This window comes from Narcine bancroftii, chromosome 1 (assembly GCF_036971445.1).
Source record: "Narcine bancroftii isolate sNarBan1 chromosome 1, sNarBan1.hap1, whole genome shotgun sequence".
In the NCBI taxonomy this organism is placed as follows: domain Eukaryota; kingdom Metazoa; phylum Chordata; class Chondrichthyes; order Torpediniformes; family Narcinidae; genus Narcine; species Narcine bancroftii.
Window position 1 is genome coordinate 151,654,550 of NC_091469.1, and position 20,094 is coordinate 151,674,643.

General features: G+C 44.0%; 1 protein-coding gene across 4 annotated transcripts in view; it reads right to left on the reverse strand.

Annotated features, from left to right (window-relative positions):
• The window catches only part of rgs12b (regulator of G protein signaling 12b), a 268,107-nt gene that overhangs the window by 75,118 nt on the left and 172,895 nt on the right, over positions 1-20,094 (reverse strand). For all 4 annotated transcript variants that reach the window (XR_011358479.1, XM_069941849.1, XM_069941829.1 and 1 more), the window contains exons 6-9: positions 15,385-15,477; positions 7,776-7,919; positions 6,895-7,074; positions 5,406-5,550 (exon numbers count right to left, since the gene is read on the reverse strand). Coding sequence is in view for 3 of the 4 variants with exons in the window: in XM_069941849.1 (XP_069797950.1) it covers positions 5,406-5,550; positions 6,895-7,074; positions 7,776-7,919; positions 15,385-15,477 (562 nt within the window). In the remaining variant the exon portion in view is untranslated. The remainder of the gene's footprint in view (positions 1-5,405; positions 5,551-6,894; positions 7,075-7,775; positions 7,920-15,384; positions 15,478-20,094) is intronic.

Consider the following 20,094-nt stretch of genomic DNA (forward strand, 5'->3'; position numbering starts at 1 on the left):
TACGGACCAAACGCAGGACAAAGGGCTGTACTGTTTTGATCTGTGACTTTTTCCAATCCCATCAGCAAGACTGGATTGTCAGAGACTTGGAAATATGATTTTTAGTCACTCAGTCGAACTGTTAACGTGATTGTCAAGGGCCAAGCACCAATTTTTGTAGTATCCCAGTCACAACCTTCCAAAGAAAAAAAAACATTTATTCCTTCTCTTTATTCTCATTCTGTTAACCTATCAGAATCCAAACCGGTACAAAACAGGAAAGTCTGCAATGATTGTGGTACAATACACAAAAGTGCTGGAGAACTTCAGTAGGTCACTCGCAGCATCTATAGGAAGCAAAGACCTAGAGGAGCAAATCTGTAGGGAGATAGTAGATATTTGTGATAAGCACAGGGTTGTAATTATGGGAGATTTTAATTTTCCACATATAGATTGGGAAACACATTCTGTGAAAGGACTGGATGGGTTAGAGTTTGTGAAATGTGTGCAAGATAGTTTTTTACAACAATATGTAGAGGTGCCAACCAGAGAAGGAGCAGTGTTAGATCTACTGTTGGCAAATGGGATGGGTCAAGTGACGGAGGTTAGTGTTGGCGAGCACTTCGGGTCCAGTGATCATAATGCCATCAGCTTCAATGTCATTATGGAAAGAGAGAAGTCAGGGCCAAGGGTTGAGGTTTTTGATTGGGGAAAAGCTAGATTTGAGGAGATGCGAAAGGACTTGCAGGGTGTGCATTGGGACAATTTGTTTTATGGGCAGGATGTAGTAGAGAGATGGAAGTCTTTTAAAGATCAGATTTTGAGAGTGCAAAAGCTTTATGTTCCTGTTAGGTTAAAAAGAGGGGCAAAAGGTTTGAGAGAGCCGTGGTTTTCAAGGAATATTGGAAACTTGGTTCGAAGAAAAAGGGAGGCGTACATTAGATACAAGAAGCATGGAGTTAAGGAGATGTTTGAAAGATACATTGAATGTAAGAGGAATCTTAAGAGAGGAATTAGGAAAGCTAAAAGAAGGTACGAGGAAACTATGGCAAGCAGGGTGAAAACTAATCCAAAAGAGTTCTACAAATATGTTAATGGTAAGAGGAAAGCTAGAGACAAAATTGGTCCCTTAGAAAATCAGAGCGGAAAACTGTGTGTGGAGCCTAGAGAAATGGGGGAGATATTGAACAGTTTCTTTTCTTCGGTATTCACTAAGGAGAAGGATATTGGGAGATGTGAGATTAAAAAAAAGCAAATTGGGTAAATATGGGGAATATAGAGATTAAAAAAGGTGTAGTTTTAAGGCTTTTGAAGAATATAAAGGTGGATAAGGCTCCGGGACCAGACGGGATCTTCCCCAGGACATTGAGAGAAGTGAAGGAGGAAATAGCAGAGGCTCTGGCGGTAATTTTCCAAATGTCATTAGATATGGGGATAGTGCCGGAGGATTGGCGCATTGTGCATGTGGTTCTGTTATTTAAAAAGGGTTCAAGGAGGAAGCCTGGCAACTATCGGCCTGTAAGTTTGACGTCTGTGGTAGGTAAATTAATGGAGAAAATTCTTAGAGATAGTACTTATAAACATCTGGATAGACAGGGTCTGATCAGGAGCACTCAACATGGATTTGTGGGAGGAAGGTCATGTTTGACCAATCTGATTGAATTTTTTGAAGAGGTGACTAGGAATGTGGATGAGGGTAGCGCAGTGGATGTTGACTATATGGACTTCAGTAAGGCCTTCGATAAGGTACCACATGGAAGGTTAGTTAGGAAGGTGCAGTCTTTAGGTATAAATTTTGAGATAGTCAAATGGATTGAACATTGGCAGAGAGTGGTAGTGGATAATTGTCTGTCAGGTTGGAGGCCGGTGACCAGTGGTGTGCCTCAAGGATCTGTATTGGGCCCATTGTTGTTCGTTATATACATTAATGATCTAGATGATGGGGTGGTGAATTGGATTAGTAAATATGCAGACGATACTAAGATAGGTGGAATAGTGGATAATGAAGAAGGTTTTCAAGGATTGCAGAGGGATTTGGGCTGCTTAGAAAAGTGGGCTGAAAAATGGCAGATGGAATTTAATGCTGATAAGTATGAGGTGCTTCATTTTGGTAAGAAGAATCAGAATAGGACATACGTGGTAAATGGGAGAGCATTGAGGAATACAGAAGAGCAGAAAGATTTAGGAGTAACGGTACATCGTTCCCTGAAGGTAGAAACTCACGTGAATAGGGTGGTGAAGAAGGCTTTTAGTATGCTGGCCTTTATCAATCATTGCATGGAATATAGGAGTTGGGAGGTGATGTTGAGATTGTATAAGGCGTTGGTGCGGCCTAATTTGGAGTTCTGTGTGCAGTTCTGGTCGCCTAATTATAGGAAGGATATAAACAGAGTGGAGAGAGTGCAGAGAAGGTTTACCAGAATATTGCCTGGGTTTAAGCATCTGGAGTATGGGGAGAGATTGGACAGATTAGGTCTTTATTCTTTGGAGCGTAGAAGGTTGAGAGGGGATTTGATAGAAGTATTTAAGATTATGAAAGGGATAGACAGAGTGGATGTGGATAAACTATTTCCGTTAAGAGGAGGAAAGATTAAAACAAGAGGACATGAGTTAAGAATTAAGGGGCAGAGTTTTAGAGGTAACATGAGGGGGAACTTCTTTACTCAGAGAGTGGTAGCCGTGTGGAATGAGCTTCCGGGAGAAATAGTGGCGGCGGAGTCAATTGTATTATTTAAGAAAAGGTTGGACAGGTATATGGATGAGAAGAAGATGGAGGGTTATGGGCATTGTGCAGGGAGGTGGGACTAGAAAGGGGTGTTTAGTTCGGTGCGGACTAGAAGGGCCTAATGGCCTATTTCCGTGCTGTAATTGTTATGTTATGTTATGTTAACCAGCCCTTTTGGCTCAAACCCTTTGTCAAAGTATGAGCAGAAAGCAGGCAAGCACATGAATAAAAAGGTGGGGTGAGGAGGGAAGGGGGAGGAGGAGCACAGGTCAACAGGCAAGAGAACATAGGTAGATAAGGTGGAAGAGTAGTAGAGAAAAAAGCTGAAAAGTAATGGGGGGAGGAGAATAGATCTCTGAATGGAGAAGGAAGGGGTGGGGAGCTAGAGGAAAGGATGCAAAGGATTAGGGAAAAAAGCAGAGACAGGGAACGGGCCTAACCGAATCCAGAGAAGTCGATGTGAGCACTTGAATAAAAAAGTGGGGGGAGGAGGGAAGGGATAGGCATTGGAGAGTGGCAAGATGGAATATAAGGTGTTGTTCCTCCAATTTGCAGGCAGCCTCAACAACAGACCCAACCAATCCCTTCCACCACCATCCTTCTCTGCCTGGCAAAACTTGATACTCACTTTCAATAATTTCTCCTTTGGCCCATCGCACTTTCTCCAAGACAAATGGGTAGCCATGGGTACACACATGGGTCCCAGTTATGCCTGCCTTTTTGTTAGCTATGTGGAGCATTTAACCCTACACAGGAAGGCTCCTCAACTCTTCCTCCATTACAATGACAACTACATTGGTGCTGCTTGTGCACCCATAATGAGCTCGTCAACTTTATCCATTTTGCTGCTAACTTTCACCCCAACTTCAAATTCATTTAGCCAATCTCTGGCAACACTCTCCCCTTTCTCGATCTCTCTGTTTCCATATCAGGAGACAAACTTTCTAGACATTTTCTACAAAATGTACCAACTCACACAACTACCTCAACTACATCTCTTCACACTTGCTCCCTGTAAGAATTGTATTCCTTTCTCTCAATTCCTGTCTCCAATGCATCTGCTCCCAGATGAAGTTTTCCATTCCACATTATCCAAGATGTCCCCCTTCTTCAAAAAACGTGGTATCCCCTCCACTGCCATCAATTCCACATTTCCTCCCCCCCCTCCACATTGTGCAAGGACTGCTCCCTCTAAGATTCCCTCGTCCATTCATCCCTTCCCACTAATCGCCCCTCAGCACCTACCCCTGTGACAATAGAAAATGCGACTTCACCACCATTTGGGGCTCCAAATAGTCCTTCCAAGTTAAGCAATACTTCACTTGTGAATCTGCAGGGGTCATCTCCTGCATAGGTGCTCCTTTTGTGGACTCTTCATCAGATAGACTGGATGCAGACTACGAGATAGTTTCGATGAGCACCTTTGCTCTGTCTGTTGTAATATGGGGACCTCCTAATGGCCAATAATTTCAATTCCACATTCCATTCCCACACCTACATGTCTGTCTATGGATTCATACACTGACAAACTGACACCACCCTCAAATTGGAGGAACAACACCTAATATTCTGCCTGGGCACTCTCCAACCAGATGGCAATAACATTGACTTCTCTGGATTTTGTTGTCCCTCCCTGTTTTTTTTTCTCTCTCTCTCTCTCTCCATCCTTCTGTTTCCTTTCTTCCATCTTCCCCCATCACCTCAGCATTTTTCTCTTCTGTCCTCCCACCTTATCCACTATAACCTCTTGACTGTTGGTCTCCACTCCTCCCCCTGCCCCTTCACTCCTCCCCCAATCTTTTTATTCAGGCTGTTTTCTGCTCATACCTTGACAAAGGGCTCAGGCCCAAAACATTGGTTATATTCCTTTGCTTTCAGTAGACACTGCATCACCTGCTGAGATTTGCAGCATTTTTGTATTTAACACAGTGGTTCTCAACCTTTTTCTTTCAACTCATACCACTTTAAGTAATCCCTATGCCATAAGTGCTCTGTGATTAGTAAGGGATTTTTTAAGGTGGTATGTGAGTGGGAAGGAACGGTTGAGAACCACTGCTCTAAACCCAATAGTTACTAAAATATTTTGCTTGAGAAAAATTGTCATTGGCCCATTTCCTTTGGAGTTATGAAACCATGCACATAATGAGTCAATGAGGGACGATTAAAACAGAGGTTTTCAAACTTTTTCTTTCCACCCACATACCACCTTAAGCAATCCCTTACTAATCTGAGCACCTATGGCATAGGGAATACTAAAAGTGAGTGGAAAGAAAAAGGTTGAGAACCATTGGTTTAACACTACACTAGAACATTGCATCTTTTTAACAATGTTTGCAAACCACCCCCCACCCACATGGGAGCTTATCAAAGCTTTTTTATTAAATCTAAATACACATGGCCACTGGTTCCTCTTACCTAATATACTATTATATCCCAGAAGAACTCCATTTAGTCATTACTCAGGAATTATTTCGCACTCATAAATCCTAGCTCTCTTCAACCCTATTATTCTTTTTTTGATTCACAAGAGATTCTTCTATCGCACTCTCCACTTTTTATTTCTTTCAACAAATCCTTGGAAGCTCTTACAGACTATTTACTCTCATATTCTGCTTTCCATTTCTTTAAAGGTCTTCTGCCAAGGTTTAAAAATTGGACTCTTCCGCACCACTAAATTGTATGCATGATTGACAGTACTTACCAGCACGTGAATCTCCATTCTCCTTCCTCTTCTGAATTCGCCCCAGACTTCTTCGTGACCAGGAAAAAAAAGTTTTTTTCTTATTGGCATTGTCATCTTCAAGTTCACTGTTGAGCAGCCTGGTTGATTTAAATTTTGTGCTGGACTGAACAAGAAACATACCTCTGATAAGTAAGATGCACAATAAGAAAGTTATGCTTGGAATACAAGAGTATAAGCTTCTCTATATTTTTATTTTAGTCAGAGTTATATAGCGAGTAACAGGTACTGATAAACTTGGCATTCTGGGCTGGTCCTATTTGCCTGCATTTGGCCCATATACTTCTGAATCCCATCTATTCATTCAACTGCCCAAGTGTCTTTTGAACATTGTACCTGCACCCACTTCCACAGTTTCCTCTGGTAGACTACCCTCTGAGTGAAAAAGTTGCCCTGCCCCTCAGGTCCCTCTTAATTATTTCTCCTCTCACCTTAAATCAAGGCCCTCAAGTTCTAGAATTGTTTACCCTGGTAAAAAGATTGTGTGTTCATTTCATCCATACAATTTATCCATTTTGACCTTACAACTAAATTAATTGCTCGAATCTGTCTGAAAATAAACAGAAAACTTTTGGCCTTTCCATTTTAAACTTCTTAAAAGTCCTTCCTGAATCACATGTATTCTATCAAAACAAAGCAAAATTCAAGTAAAATCAGACAAGATGCTCCTGAGAAGGGACGGGACCAATACTGTAGCAGCAAGTATTACTGGAGAGATTGATACTAGCTTGGTAGCTCAAAAGGGAATTCAGGAAGGAAAGTAAGAGAAAGCAAGAAGAGGAGTTGGTTAGGGTTAGGCACAAAAAGACAGCATAAATAAAGGGAGCAGCAAAGTACAGAAAAATGTTAAAATGACCATCACTTCTTACTGGAAAAACACAATGCTAGAGAAACTCAGCAGGGCAAAGAGCATACTTTATATTGCAAAGATAAAGATACATAACCAACATTTCGAGGTTGAGTCCTCATATAAAATACATCATTTGACCTGCTGAGTTTCTCCAGAATTATATTTTTACTTCAACCACAGTGTCTGCAGACTTTCTTCTGTCATCTCTTCTTACTGACCACACTATCCAGTATCTTACTCCCTTATCCGTATTATAGGCATGAGACAATGGAATGGGTTGTGGTTGAAGTCTAAACAGCATCTTGACTCCTAACTATGCCTTTGCTTTTCTGTGTTTGCTTATTTCATAATAAAGATCAGTTGAAAACCCAAGATGCTTCAGACAATGATGCTACAACTCCAAACAGTTATTGTGACTTCACTGCTAAGGAGAACAGAGGACGCGAAGACAGGTGAAGAATCTTTAATATGAATGAATAGCAGAGGAAAGTGGTGGGGGGGGGGGTGGGGGAAGAAAGGACTGCATGAACTACACCTACTTCCTTTTCATATGTTCTAATGCACACGTTGAGGTCAATACCAAACTGGTAAACTGCCTACCTTGTTTGGTGTAGAAAGGTTGGACCGGTCAGAGCTGGTACTATGCTTTGAGCCAGGACTGCAAGGTATCTGACAAGGATCAGGTAAGGGACGGCCCTCCACTTCTGCCAACATACATTCTTGGTACAATGTTGATTTCAGAAAACGTGTATAGCTGTCAAACTTCATCAGGCTAAAAATCTACTTTGAAGAAAGGAAATACAGTGTTTTTATTTGTTTCCATGTATTATTACTTTTAGTTTTAAAATTGATGTCTCCTTTGTGTGAACGTATAGTGAATGATGTTCAGATATAAATACAGGTTCACAATCCTTTATCCGGAACCCTTGAGGGGCAGTGTGTTCCGAATTTGGGATTTTTCCACATTTTGGAAAGCCAGATTTAAGCCCACCCGAATTGTGCTGCTGTATCCACCCCCATCCCCCACCCCCTTCCAGTCGCGCTGCCATCTCTCCCCCCCCGCCCCGACTCGCACTGCTGGTCTCCCTCCCTCACCCACCAAACATGCTGCCATTCTCCCCCCCTTGCCCACCCGACTTGCGCTGCTGGTCTCTCGCCCTCGCCCGCCTGACTCGTGCTGCTTGTCTCTCGCCCTCACCCGCCTGACTCACGCTGCCGTCTCTCTCCCCACTTTCCGGATTTTATATGTCCGGATAAAGGATTGTGTACCTGTATACCATGAAATCATTATTATTTTAAAATTAGAATATGATATCACAAACTATTAACTGTAAAGTCCTTTGTTAGGATCATTTTAAATTATAGTGTAGTACTTACACAAGTCATAGAATTTGAAGTTTGCAAAATATCTTAAAAAAAACACAAGACTTTGCATTTAAAGAAACACAAGACATTGCGTTTAAAGAAAGACAAAACTATACCTGCAGCTGCTGCTCTTTAAACATATCTGGGTGTGGTGCATTTATGATATCATCAGCCAAATGTGCCTGGCTGTCAATATTGACGGGGGTAACTGCTTTGTTGGACAAGAAATTGTTATAGATCTCCCGAGCTCTGTACAAAAGCTGTGAATGACAATGGAATCAGTCATAAAAAACCCCAGCTACCATTACCAAGACAAAGATGTTAAAATGAAATGCAAGTAGTAAAATGAAATGCTAGTACAGAATCTCTAAATAAAAATTAAATTATTAAATTGAAAATCATTGTGATATTTTTAATCCCTTTCCTTAATGCTAAACTTTAGAGTACTTGACGAAGTTTCACCAAATTCTTTTCTTTTAAATTGAATAAAGCAAGAACATTTAAAATCAGAACAGAAAAAATTTAAATAAACTATAACTGATTCAACCTAGGCCCCAAGCAGTGATTAGAAAATGGAATGTGGTATCCATCCTTTTAAAATGACAGATTTTTCTACAGTCCTTGCTCCAGATTGAACAAGATTGTGGAAATGGTAGGCATGGGCATGACAGGAGGTATTGAATGTTAATCTGAGAACCAAATGGTCCTTGAACTTCAGTGGAATTGATTATACGCCTGTTGACCATGGTTCTCCATTCAATAAGATTATGGCTGATCAGTTCCACCTACCTGCCTTTTCCCCATTATCCTAAATTCCCCAACTACACAAAAATCTATCTGTGTCTTAAATATATTTAATGAAGTAGTCTTAACTACTTCCATGGGCAAAGAATTCCACAGATTCACTACTCTTTAGAATAAGCAGTTCATCCTCATCTCTGTCCTAAATCGACTCCTATGAATCGAGTATATGTCCACTATGCCAATTACATGCGAGTTGAACTGGGTAATTTAGTGGGTCAGAACCCTGTAATTGTGCAGTGAGAAATGTCCCAAGTGGGCAGGGCAAGTTAACATCAACACTCTTGGTGGGAAAAAGTATCAGAGCCTGGCTGAGTTAACTCGTTATTCACTCTGTGGCAGTGTGAAAGGTCTACTCAAATTACCGGGTAACATTCTTCTTTGGCTTGGCTCGCGGACAAACATTTATGGAGGGGGTAAATGTCCACGTCAGCTGCAGGCTCGTTTGTGGCTGACAAGTCCGATGCGGGACGGGCAGACACGGTTGCGGGAAAAATTGGTTGGTTGGGGTTGGGTGTTGGGTTTTTCCTCCTTTGCCTTTTGTCAGTGAGGTGGGCTCTGCGGTCTTCTTCAAAGGAGGTTGCTGCCTACCAAACTGTGAGGCGCCAAGATGCACGGTTTGAGGCGATATCAGCCCACTGGCGGTGGTCAATGTGGCAGGCACCAAGAGATTTCTTTAGGCAGTCCTTGTACCTTTTCTTTGGTGCACCTCTGTCACGGTGGCCAGTGGAGAGCTCGCCATATAACACGATCTTGGGAAGGCTATGGTCCTCCATTCTGGAGACGTGACCCACCCAGCGCAGCTGGATCTTCAGCAGCGTGGACTCGATGCTGTCGACCTCTGCCATCTCGAGTACTTCGACGTTAGGGATGAAAGCGCTCCAATGAATGTTGAGGACGGAGCGGAGACAACGCTGGTGGAAGCGTTCTAGGAGCCGTAGGTGATGCCGGTAGAGGACCCATGATTCGGAGCCGAACAGGAGTGTGGGTATGACAACGGCTCTGTATACGCTTATCTTTGTGAGGTTTTTCAGTTGGTTGTTTTTCCAGACTCTTTTGTGTAGTCTTCCAAAGGTGCTATTTGCCTTGGCGAGTCTGTTGTCTATCTCGTTGTCGATCCTTGCATCTGATGAAATGGTGCAGCCGAGATAGGTAAACATTAGTGATGTTAGTACCTGCGTGCTTCCGTCAGTCTGGTAGAATTGCCATTGGCATTCTTTAACCACCACCTCTGTGAGGCCGAGAAAAAAACACAACTCTAATAAAGAGCTCCGAGCCAAACATTTGTCCATATGTCACTTCCGTTACTTTTTGGAAAGCAGACACCTCATCATTTTCACAGACCATAAACCCTTGACCTTTGCTTTCTCAAAGGGGTCAGAGCCCTTGTCAGCTCGACAATAGCAGCAGTTATCCTTCATTTCAGAATTCTCTACCAGAATAATGCACATTTCTGGAAAAGACAATGTTGTGGCTGATGCACTTTCCTGCTCAGTTGCGCTCGAGATATCAGCTATGGACCACGGTATTGACTACGCGGCTCTTGCTGCTGCCAGGCACAAGATGGTGAGATGGAGTCGTATCACACTTTATTAACCAACCTACAATGGAAAGATGCGCAAATCAATGCTGACGGTAAGTTGCTCTTTTGCAACATGTCAACAGGACATCCATAGCCAGTGGTTCCAGCTTCATGGAGACATAACATTTTTCTCATGGTCTTTCTCATCCATATATCAGATCGACTGTTCACCTGATTTCAGACAGATTTGTTAAGCACAGTCTGAAGAAAGATGTCACACAAATGGCCAGATCTTGTGTAACTTGTCAAAAAGTCAAAATCCATCAGCATTTGAAAGCACCGCTACAACCCTTTCCACCGGTAACTCGCCGCTTCGACCACATCCATGTGGACATTGTGGGACCAATCCTAGTTTCACGAGACTACCGCTATGTTTTCATGGTGATTGGTAGGTTTACAAGATGGCCTGAGGTAGTATATGAGCATTCCTTAATTCCTGGATGGCTCACTTTGTCCAACCGGCACACACCACTTCTGACTGAGGACCTCAATTTATCTCGGCTGCTTGGCTCTAGGCTTCATCATACAAGCGCCTATCACCGCTTTACAACAGGAAGCTTGAACGATTCCGTCGTCACTTTAAATCAGCCTTAATGGCCCATTTGGATGGTCCCAACTGCGCAGACGAAATATCACGGGTTTTGCTTGGCATTCAGACAACTCCAAAAGAGGATCTTCACATTTTGTCTGCGGAGCTTGAATACGGCACGCCTTTGGTGTTCCCAGGGAAATTCGTTGCACGTGGATCCATTAAAGATGAAGATCCCAAAGAGCTGCTGAGCAGACTAAGGGATACCATAGGCAAATTATACCCTGTACCACCATCATCACATGGCAAACATATTTATTTCTTTACGTCAACTGGTTCAATATTTTTTTCCCTAGTGAATACCGAGGAAAAGAAATCATTCAAAATTTCCCCATTTCCTCTCACTTCTCACTCAGCCGACCATCGCTATCTACAAGGGGTCCAATTCTATCCTTCACTAATCTTTTATTTTTAATGTACCTTTTGAAACCCTTTGGATTTATTCTTACTCTGCCTGCCAAAGCCTCTTCGTGCCTCTTTTTGGCCTTTCTAATTTCTTTCTTAAGATTTTTTTCTACACTCCTTGTAGTCCTCTTTGTCTTCACCTCACCTACCCCCCCCCCCCTTGCCCCCACCAGCCTCTGGATTCAACAATTTTTATCCTCTGCAATTTCCACCACCTACATTGCGATCCCAACACCATCTCCTCTTCTCCTGCCCTCTCCATCCTCCACAGAGTCCATTCCCTCCATGACTCTCTTGTCCACATCCCTTCCCACTAATCGCCTTCTTGGTTTCTACCCCTGGAAATGTTACACTTGCATCCACACCCCCTCCCTCACAACCATTTGAGACACAAACAGTTCTTCCAAGTGAAGCAACACTTTACTCATGAATCTGCAGGGGTCATCTACTGCATCTGGTGCTCCCATTGTGGTATTCTCTACATCAGAGAATGGAGGCAGAATGGAATATGGTTTTATTGAGTACCTGTATAGTTTCGCTCTGTCCGCTGCAATGGTGGGGATCTCCCAGTGGACAACTATTTCATTTTCACACCACATATGCCTGTCAGTGGTCTCATGCAGTCCAAACTGAGACACCCGCAAATTGGAGAAACAACAACTAATATTCCATCAGGGTACCCTCCAACCAGATGGCATTAACATCTGTCTCTTTCACTCCAACTCTTCATCCCTATCTTTCTCCATTCAGAAAGCTACCCTTCGCCCTATCACCTCAGCTTTTTTTCCTTTTTTATCCTCTCACCCATATAATGACCTGAATTTAATTTTAATTTAGATATACAGCACTGTAACAGGTCACTTCAGCCCACAAGTCCATGCCACCCAAATAATCTACACCTCGGTATGTTTTGAATGGTGGGATGAAACCAGAGCAACCGGATAGGAAGATACAAATTCCTTACAGACAGCGCAGGATTCAAACCCCAGTCCCTATCGCTGGTGCTTATAAAGGCGTTATGCTAATCTTTACGCTAACTGTGCCATCCTTAAGGCCTCTTTCCTGTTGGCTTGTGCTCCTCCCCCGGACCATCTTCTATCCACCCACACACACCACCCCACCCCCCATCGCCATGGTTTATAAAGCCACATGTCTGTTTTTTTGCTCATACCTTATAAAGTGGTCAGGCCCGAAACTTTAGCTATATATCTGTTCCCTCTGAGCGCTACGTGATCTGCTGAATTTTTCCAGCACTTTTGTGCATTAAACTACAATCACAGCATCTGCAGATTTTCTTGTCTCACTCAAATTCTCCTCATGGGTTTACCTCTTCATCCTGGAATCAACCTGATGAACCTCCTCTGCACCGTCTCCAATGCCAAAAGTATATTTTCTTAAGAGAAGCACACAGTATTCCAGGTGCGGCCTCACCAGTTACAAGAAAACCTCCTTGCTCTGAAATTCAATTTCTTTAGTAATGAAGGTCAACATTCCATTTGGCTTCTTGATTATCTGTTGCATCTCGAAACCAACTTTTTAACAGTTCATGCACAAGCACTCCCAAGTTCCTCTGTACAACAATCTTTGACTATTTAAATAATAATCTGATCTATTTTTCCTTCCAAAGTGGATATCCTCACATTCTCTATCTTTATACTTCCCCACTAGAGCCTTTCCCACTCGCCTAACCTCCCTACATTTCTCTGCAGATTCTCTGTAACCTCTGCAGTTTGCTTTTCCCACTCAATTTAATCTCATCAGCAAGCATAGATTCAACACATGGCTCCCACTTCAGATCATTAATCTATGTATTTATGGTGATTGTGCACCACAGAGGCTAAGGCTATGTGTTAGAGCCACAAAGGCTGGGGATCGTTTTGAAGGTGCCAAAAAGGAAGCTTATCAGAGTCAGGTCTAGGATCATTAGGCCCTTCCAGGTGGCCTGAACACCCTCTTGTAAAGCTGCGTAATCTTCCCCTGTGGCTTAAGACATACTCACCTGAATGTGGCAGAAGCACCTCCAAGGCGCTGAAGCCAATTCTCCTTCAGAAGGGATAATCGGCAGAGTGCGGCACTCCGCCAACACACCTGAATGAGCAGCTGCTGTAAGTAGGGAGACCAACTATTTATAGGGGCTCCTTCCAATGTAGAATTAAAATCATAATTCTGTGAGTGACTACTGGGAGGACTCTGTTTTGAATTTATTAATTTCAGGTAACCAGTCTTTGGTTAAAAAAAAATTGCATCATGCTACTGTACACAGAAACCTGGGTTTTCTGGTGCATGAATTACGAAAGGTTAGTTTGAAGGCAAGTAATTGAGAATGCAAATGAGATGTTGGCCTTTACAGCTAGAGGGTTTGAGACAAGAAGCTGCGCCCAATAAGCTCAGTGGTTAGAGCACTGGTCTTGTAAACCAGGTTTGTCCTCGCTGGGGCCTCATTTCTGTGAGGGGCACTGGACAAAGTGGCGGTGACTCTGTGTCTTCCTTATGGTGGACAAAGTTAAAAGAATTTCATATATTCTAAATGTCGTATTGGGTGACAATAATGGAATCTTTACCTTTAAAGGCAAGGAAGGATCTGGTGCAACTGGACAGGGTCCTGGTGAGGCTACACCTGGAGTCCTGTGTGGAGTTCTAGTCTCTTTAATTGAGGAAAGATATACCTCCTTTGGAGGCGGTGCAGAAGAGGTTCTCCTGGTTGATTCTGAAACGGAGAAGGTTTGCTTATGAGGAGGGACTGAGTAGCATGGGGTATTCATTGGGGTTTAGAACACTGAGGGGGATCTTATAGAGGCATTTAAAATTCTGAAAGTAATAGATGAGATAGAAAAAAGGAGGTTGTTTATACATAGCCTCAAGAATTAGGAGCGTAGATTTAAACCAGAGATAAAGAGGAATTGCCTCTCCCAAAGAACAGTAAATTTGTGCAATTCTTTGCCAAAATGAGCAGTTGAGGCCACCTCACTGAATGTAGTTAAGACACAGATCGAAAGATATTTGAAGAACTGGGAAATTAAAGGTTATGGAGATCAGGCCAGTAAATGGAGCTAAGCCCACAGACAGATTGGCCATGATCTTATCAAATGGTACAGCAGGCTCAATGGGCCAGATGGCCAACTCCTGTTCCTATTTCTTATGTTCTTATTTGTCTCAGGTTCAGTGATAAAGTTTGTTTAGCGAGCAGTCCAGTTAAACTTCTCATATTTATTACAGCAAGTAAAATGTGGTATAAAAGTGCAGTGTTACAGGGAGATATTAGTTGGTAAAGAGCAAAGACAACATAATTTTACCTATGTGAGTTCATTCAGGAGTCTAACAGCAGGAAATAAAACAGTCCTTAAATTAGGTGGTCTCACATTTGTGAATCTTCTTTCCAACAGGAGGGGGCGAGGAGTGTGAGGCTGGGATAGGATGAGCCTTTTTATATGACAGCTGCTTTTCCATGACAGTGGGAGCCAATGGAGTGGAGGGGTCTTTGTGTAATAGACTGATTCATTTGCTCCATTCATTCATTTCCTCCCTCACACTATGTATGCTGGGTATTTTCAGCACTTCTTTTATTTCAGTTTTCTAACAATTGCATTTTGCAAACACAACATGTAGTTTTGTTTCTCTTCTCTTTCAGATTGTCCTTATCAATGCATTAACTTGATGCCAGATTTACTATCGGGACAGCCATGCTCCCCACCCTATCAAGCACATTCCCTTTGTTCTCATCATTTCTTCCCACTGCACTACAACTTAAAACATATCTGGGTTCTCATTTTTCTAGTCCTGATGAAAGCTCGTGAACTTGAAACAATATATCTATTTTTCTCTACAAAGATACTGCCTGGCCTTTTGAAGTTTTCTGCACACTGATAATATATCTATCAAAAGGGAATGGACCCAGTCAAATTTCCAATGCAAGAAAAAGTGATAGCTGCCATTTTGTAACTTACCCAAACAAAATTAATTCCATTGTGTGATGAAATGTGTGATAGATTTATTAACTAGCCCATTATGTTTCTTTATCTGCTTTGTTAATTTGATATGAGTAGAGACAGACAGCACAGAAAAGACCTTCAGCCTACCACATCCATGCCAATTTTTTTAACATGAAGCCCATTTCCCCCCAGGTCCCTGAATAACTGTTCTGCATGAACCAGGGTTGTGTGCAAGTACATTAAGGATTCAATCTGAATGCACTCCCTTTAAACTTTTCATATGCAGAAAGTTTTTCTTCTCCTCATTTTATCTGCACTGAATTGCATCCGTCCATTCATACGACTGGTCTAAATGAGGATTAGGAATTTATAAGAAAATTAACATGGAAAACAAGTTAATCTTTTAACATATTTCTCACCTGTTTTTTGTCATGTTGAGGGATTTGGCTAAAGTACTCACAGTTCTGCCAGAACAATATGTTTTCTTCACTAAATTCTTTCTTCAGAAACTCCTAAAGGAATAAGAAAACTCCCTTAATTAGGTTAGATTTGGATATATATTAGATGTAACCAGATATTAAAACATGGATAAAATAAGATTATCCATAGTATTGAAAAGATTGTACAGGTTGTAACTCTCTTATCCGGCCGCTCTGTGGTCTGGTACATTTGAATCTGCTGTCGTTAATACAAACTCCTTACAGACAGTGTGGGACTTGAACCCCAGTCCCAATCGCTAGCGCTATAAGTGTGTTGCGCTAACCACTAATGTTATGAGCCCAGAGGACCCTAAAACCCAGCAGCAATAGTTACTTTTAATTATCTTTAAACATGAAAACAGGATCAAACTTTAACTTATTACTATTAACCTAACTTAACTCCCTTCTAATTCTAAGTGCATGTGTATGTAATGTGTATATAAGTTCAAAAAACGTTCTTTGATTCATAGTCCAATCTCACTTCTCCAAGTTCACTGGTATCAGGCAATTCTTGTACTGTGCTCAGAATTTAACATTTATGAATTTCACCAGGCTTTAGTACTTGAAAGGTAAATGGTTACCCCCCCACCCCACCCAGAATCGTTGCCACCCTTTAAGCATGTTACCACACAGTCTTTGGGCGGGTGGCCTCTGTGTCTGAAATGGGAATCTGGGATGAGCTGGTCTGAGTCCAGATGCACCGCCTTGAGGTGGTCCTGCCGCCCAACAAAGTCTAAGGTGAAAATGACACCATCATGCTGCAACACCTTGAAAGGGCCTTCAGAGGGGCATTGTAGGGGTGACCCTTGCTGTCCTCTCTGAATGAAAACAAATTCAGTGGACTGCAGGTTCGCCGGGACATGGCAGGGTGGCAGAGGTTTCTGTTTACCTGTTTGCTTCCTCAATCACTAAAGGACATCTACAGCACTGAGTTGTGGGCTGAGAGGGTTGAAGTGAATGTGCTCTGGGATGGTAAGCGGGGAGCCGTACACCACCTGGACTGATGATGCTGGCAGGTCTTCTTTTGGTGCTGTGCAAATTCCTAACAGGACCCATGGGAGTTCATCCATCCAATTAGGGCCTTGTAGTCGAGAAGCTTTCAGGTGGCAGTGGAAATGTTTGACGAGGCCATTTGCCTGAGGATGGTAGGCTGTGGTGTGGTGTAACTGGCTGCCGTAGAACTTGGCTAGGTTGGCCCAGAGCAAGGATGTGAACTGGGTCCCTCAGTCCGAGGTGATGTGGGTCAGGACTCCAAAGCATGTGATCCAATGGACAAGAAAGCACTGGCGCAAGTTCTGTGTCACATGTGGGCAGAGGTATTGCTTCCAGCCAATGGTTAAAACGGTCGATTACTGTGAATAAATACTGCTTACCTTGGCTCACGGGGAGCGGCCCAACGATGACCAAAAAGGCACTGAGCCGGGTGGAATCTCTGGAGCGGGGCCTTGGTGTGTCTGTGCAATTTTGTGCGTTGGCAGTCCAAACAAGCCTTAGCTCACAGGGCTACATTGCAGCGGATGCCGTGCCACATCAACTTGTGAGACAGCAGGACCTTATGGAAGGATGTGACAGACCGTGTATTGGATCGAACACCCGCCGTCGCCCGGTCACGGGTAGGGTCTGGGGAAACCTGTGGACATGTTGCACAGTAAAGTTGGGCTCCCCAGTGAAGTACAGGCTGGTGATGGTGGTCCGGCAGGCCTGGACGTCCACATCCTCTGCTTGGTCTTTGGCTAGCTGAGCAACATTGAGCCCTCAAGAAGTAGCATCAATGGCTGGTCTAGACAGCACGTCAACCACCACGTTGGATATGCCTGCGACATGGCGAATATCCATTGTATACTCCAAAATGTAGGAGAGGTGTCGTTGTTGCCTCGCTGACCATGGGTCTGAGACCTTGCTGAGTGCATGGGTGAGTGGTTGGTGGTCTCTGAAGGCGATGAAAACCCTTCCTTCTAACATGTACTGGAAATGTTGTATTGCCAGGTATAGGGCCAACAGTTCATGGTTGAACACGCTGTACTTGAGTTCTTGTGACAGGAGACATTTGCTGAAGAAAGCCGGGGGCGCCACTGTTCATCGACCCACTGCTCCAGCACCGCGCCAACCGTTCAGTCCAATGCGTCTGTTGTAGGGCTGGGGGGAGGGGAGGCTGGATGGGCCAAAGATGTGGCCTCCGTTTGTGCCACTTTGGTTACCTGGAATGTTTCAACGGTTTTGCGTGTCCACTGGAGCACCTTGTCGCTGAATTTGATAAGGTCAAATAGGGGGGTTGCATGAGGTATCCGCTCCCGGAAGGAAACAATGAAAAAAGTTCGCCATCCCTAGGAATCCTTGTAGGTCTTTGATTGTGCTCTGCCTAGGAAAATGTTGGATGGTTTCCACCTTATCCGGCAGAGGTGTGGCCCTCTCTCGGGTGATACACTGTCCCAGGAAATCGATAGTTTCATGGCCAAAATGGCACTTAGCTGGGTTCACCGTGAATCCAAACTCCTGCAACCTGTTGAAAAGATGAGTCAGGTGTGTCCCGTGTGTGCTGACGTCAGGGCTGGTGATGAGAATATCATCCAGGTAGATGAAGATGACATCGATGTCCCTGCCAACCACATCCATGAGACACTAAAGCTTCTGGGCTGTGTTCTTTAGCCCAAAAGGTATCCGAAGGAACTCGAAAAGGCCGAAAGGTGTAATAATGGCCATTTTCGGGACATCGTTGGGATGCACTGGAACCTGATAATGCCCGTTGACTAGGTCATCTTGGAAAAAATCCAGCAGCCCTGGCGTTTCATGGCAAAATCATGGACGTGTGGGATAGGATATCTATCTGGGACGGTGGGTCGTTGAGTCATCTGCAGTCGCCACATGGGCACCAAACATCGGAGTTCTTCTGGACCATGTGCAGCAGGGACGCCCGGCGGATGATACCCACTCCTCCATGGCAGCGACTCGGTCTTAGCTTGGAGGAGTTTGAACTGCAGGAGGCGCTGTGCCTGTACATACACTAGGGGCTTGGTGGTATCGATGTGGTGCTCCATGCCATTTTCTGGTTTAACATCATGGAAGTTGGGTGCCAACAGTGACGGGTACATGGCCAGTAGGCAAGCATATTCATTACGGTCCAGAGCGTGGATTCCTAGCGGTAGAAAGAAACATTTCCGTAGAGTAAGGGGCTATGACTGGGACATGGTAGCATTGACAAAATGGCTTGTGTGCCTGGAGGAAATCTGCTCAGACTGTCCACGGTATGGATTGTGACCAGGCGGGTGCCGAAACTCGAATGAATGGCTGCCTGTAGGGGAAGGCCCTTGGAATTGTGTTTGAGTTCTAAATATGTCAGCGGAATGTGGCTTACCTCTGCACCCATGTCGACTAGGTGATCTCTCTTTGTTCACTAGTCACAAAGGTAGAGTAGGCTTTTATGTGTGCAAACCGCTGAGGCCACTATCAGCGGCCAACCTGTCCATTTCCCGCCGCCGTGCTTGACTTGGCATTGGGATATGAACATGGAGGGACGCACCGCCAGGCATTACAGCCCCATCTGCGATGGTAGAAACAGTAATCGCTCTGTTTGTCTGAGCGCTTGATACGTTGCGATTGGGCTGCGGCTACTGCTGGATGGCCTGGCAGGGGGCTGAACTGGCGGCACTGACGGCATTGATCGGTTGCACATGGAGCTCTGTTGCGGGGTGCGGAAAAGTCTGCTGCTTTCTTGGCTACCAGGTGTGGGGTGCTGAAATCCATGTTGGATATTACTGAGGAAACGTGGAGAGGAACAGGGTCTCGAACAAGAAACAGTTTGTGTGTCCATCCGCTAAGGCCATCATTTTGTGCGTGAGCTCAGAGGGGTTCCTATCACCCAGGCCTTGCATATTCAGGATGTGGACAGCGCGCTTGTGCCGGCTGAGTTCCAGGGAAATCGAGGAAGAAATGCCAGAATTGTTTGTCTTACACTCCATGGGAGGATTTTCTATGAATGAGCTTAACTTTTGCTGTGGCAGTGGCATGCAGGGCACTGACAACATGCCACAAATTGGTATCTTCCGAGACAATGCCTCTGATCTGTAATTACGACTCTGCCAGCTGTAACCAATTCCTGGGCTGATTGCCCAGAAGGGCGCCAAATGCATGCCACAGTGTTTGTTGCAGCCATCTGCGAAAGGCACCTCTACTGAAATGAGAGACATCCACACAGCACGAGGTGAACCAGTAACTGAACTTTATCTTGAATTGCTCTTGCTGCTCGAGGAGACCGCCCACTTTCTATGAGGGGCACACTGGCCTTAGGAAGTAATGTCGGCCCATCGCAGCGTCACTCACCATCCAGCAGCACATAACACAGAAGCGGTGCTGTCCCCCAGGCAATGCAATTTGCCAACTGCAGGATTCTCCTTGGAAGGGAAGGGGAGCTGCACCATCTTGATTTGGATGTCTTGGACGGTGATATGGCCTGTCTAACCGCTCAGCCCGCTACAAAAGGTTCAAATCCTGCTCCTAGGCATTCTTAATTTGGACTAAAGGGGCATGTCTTAAACCAGTCAACTTGTCATAAACAAGATATTAACTCTTTACCAGAAGGCTGTAATCCGAAAGATGTATCAAGAATATTCAGCTGGGGGTGTGCCACGTGATGACGTGGGGCTAGACTTGAAT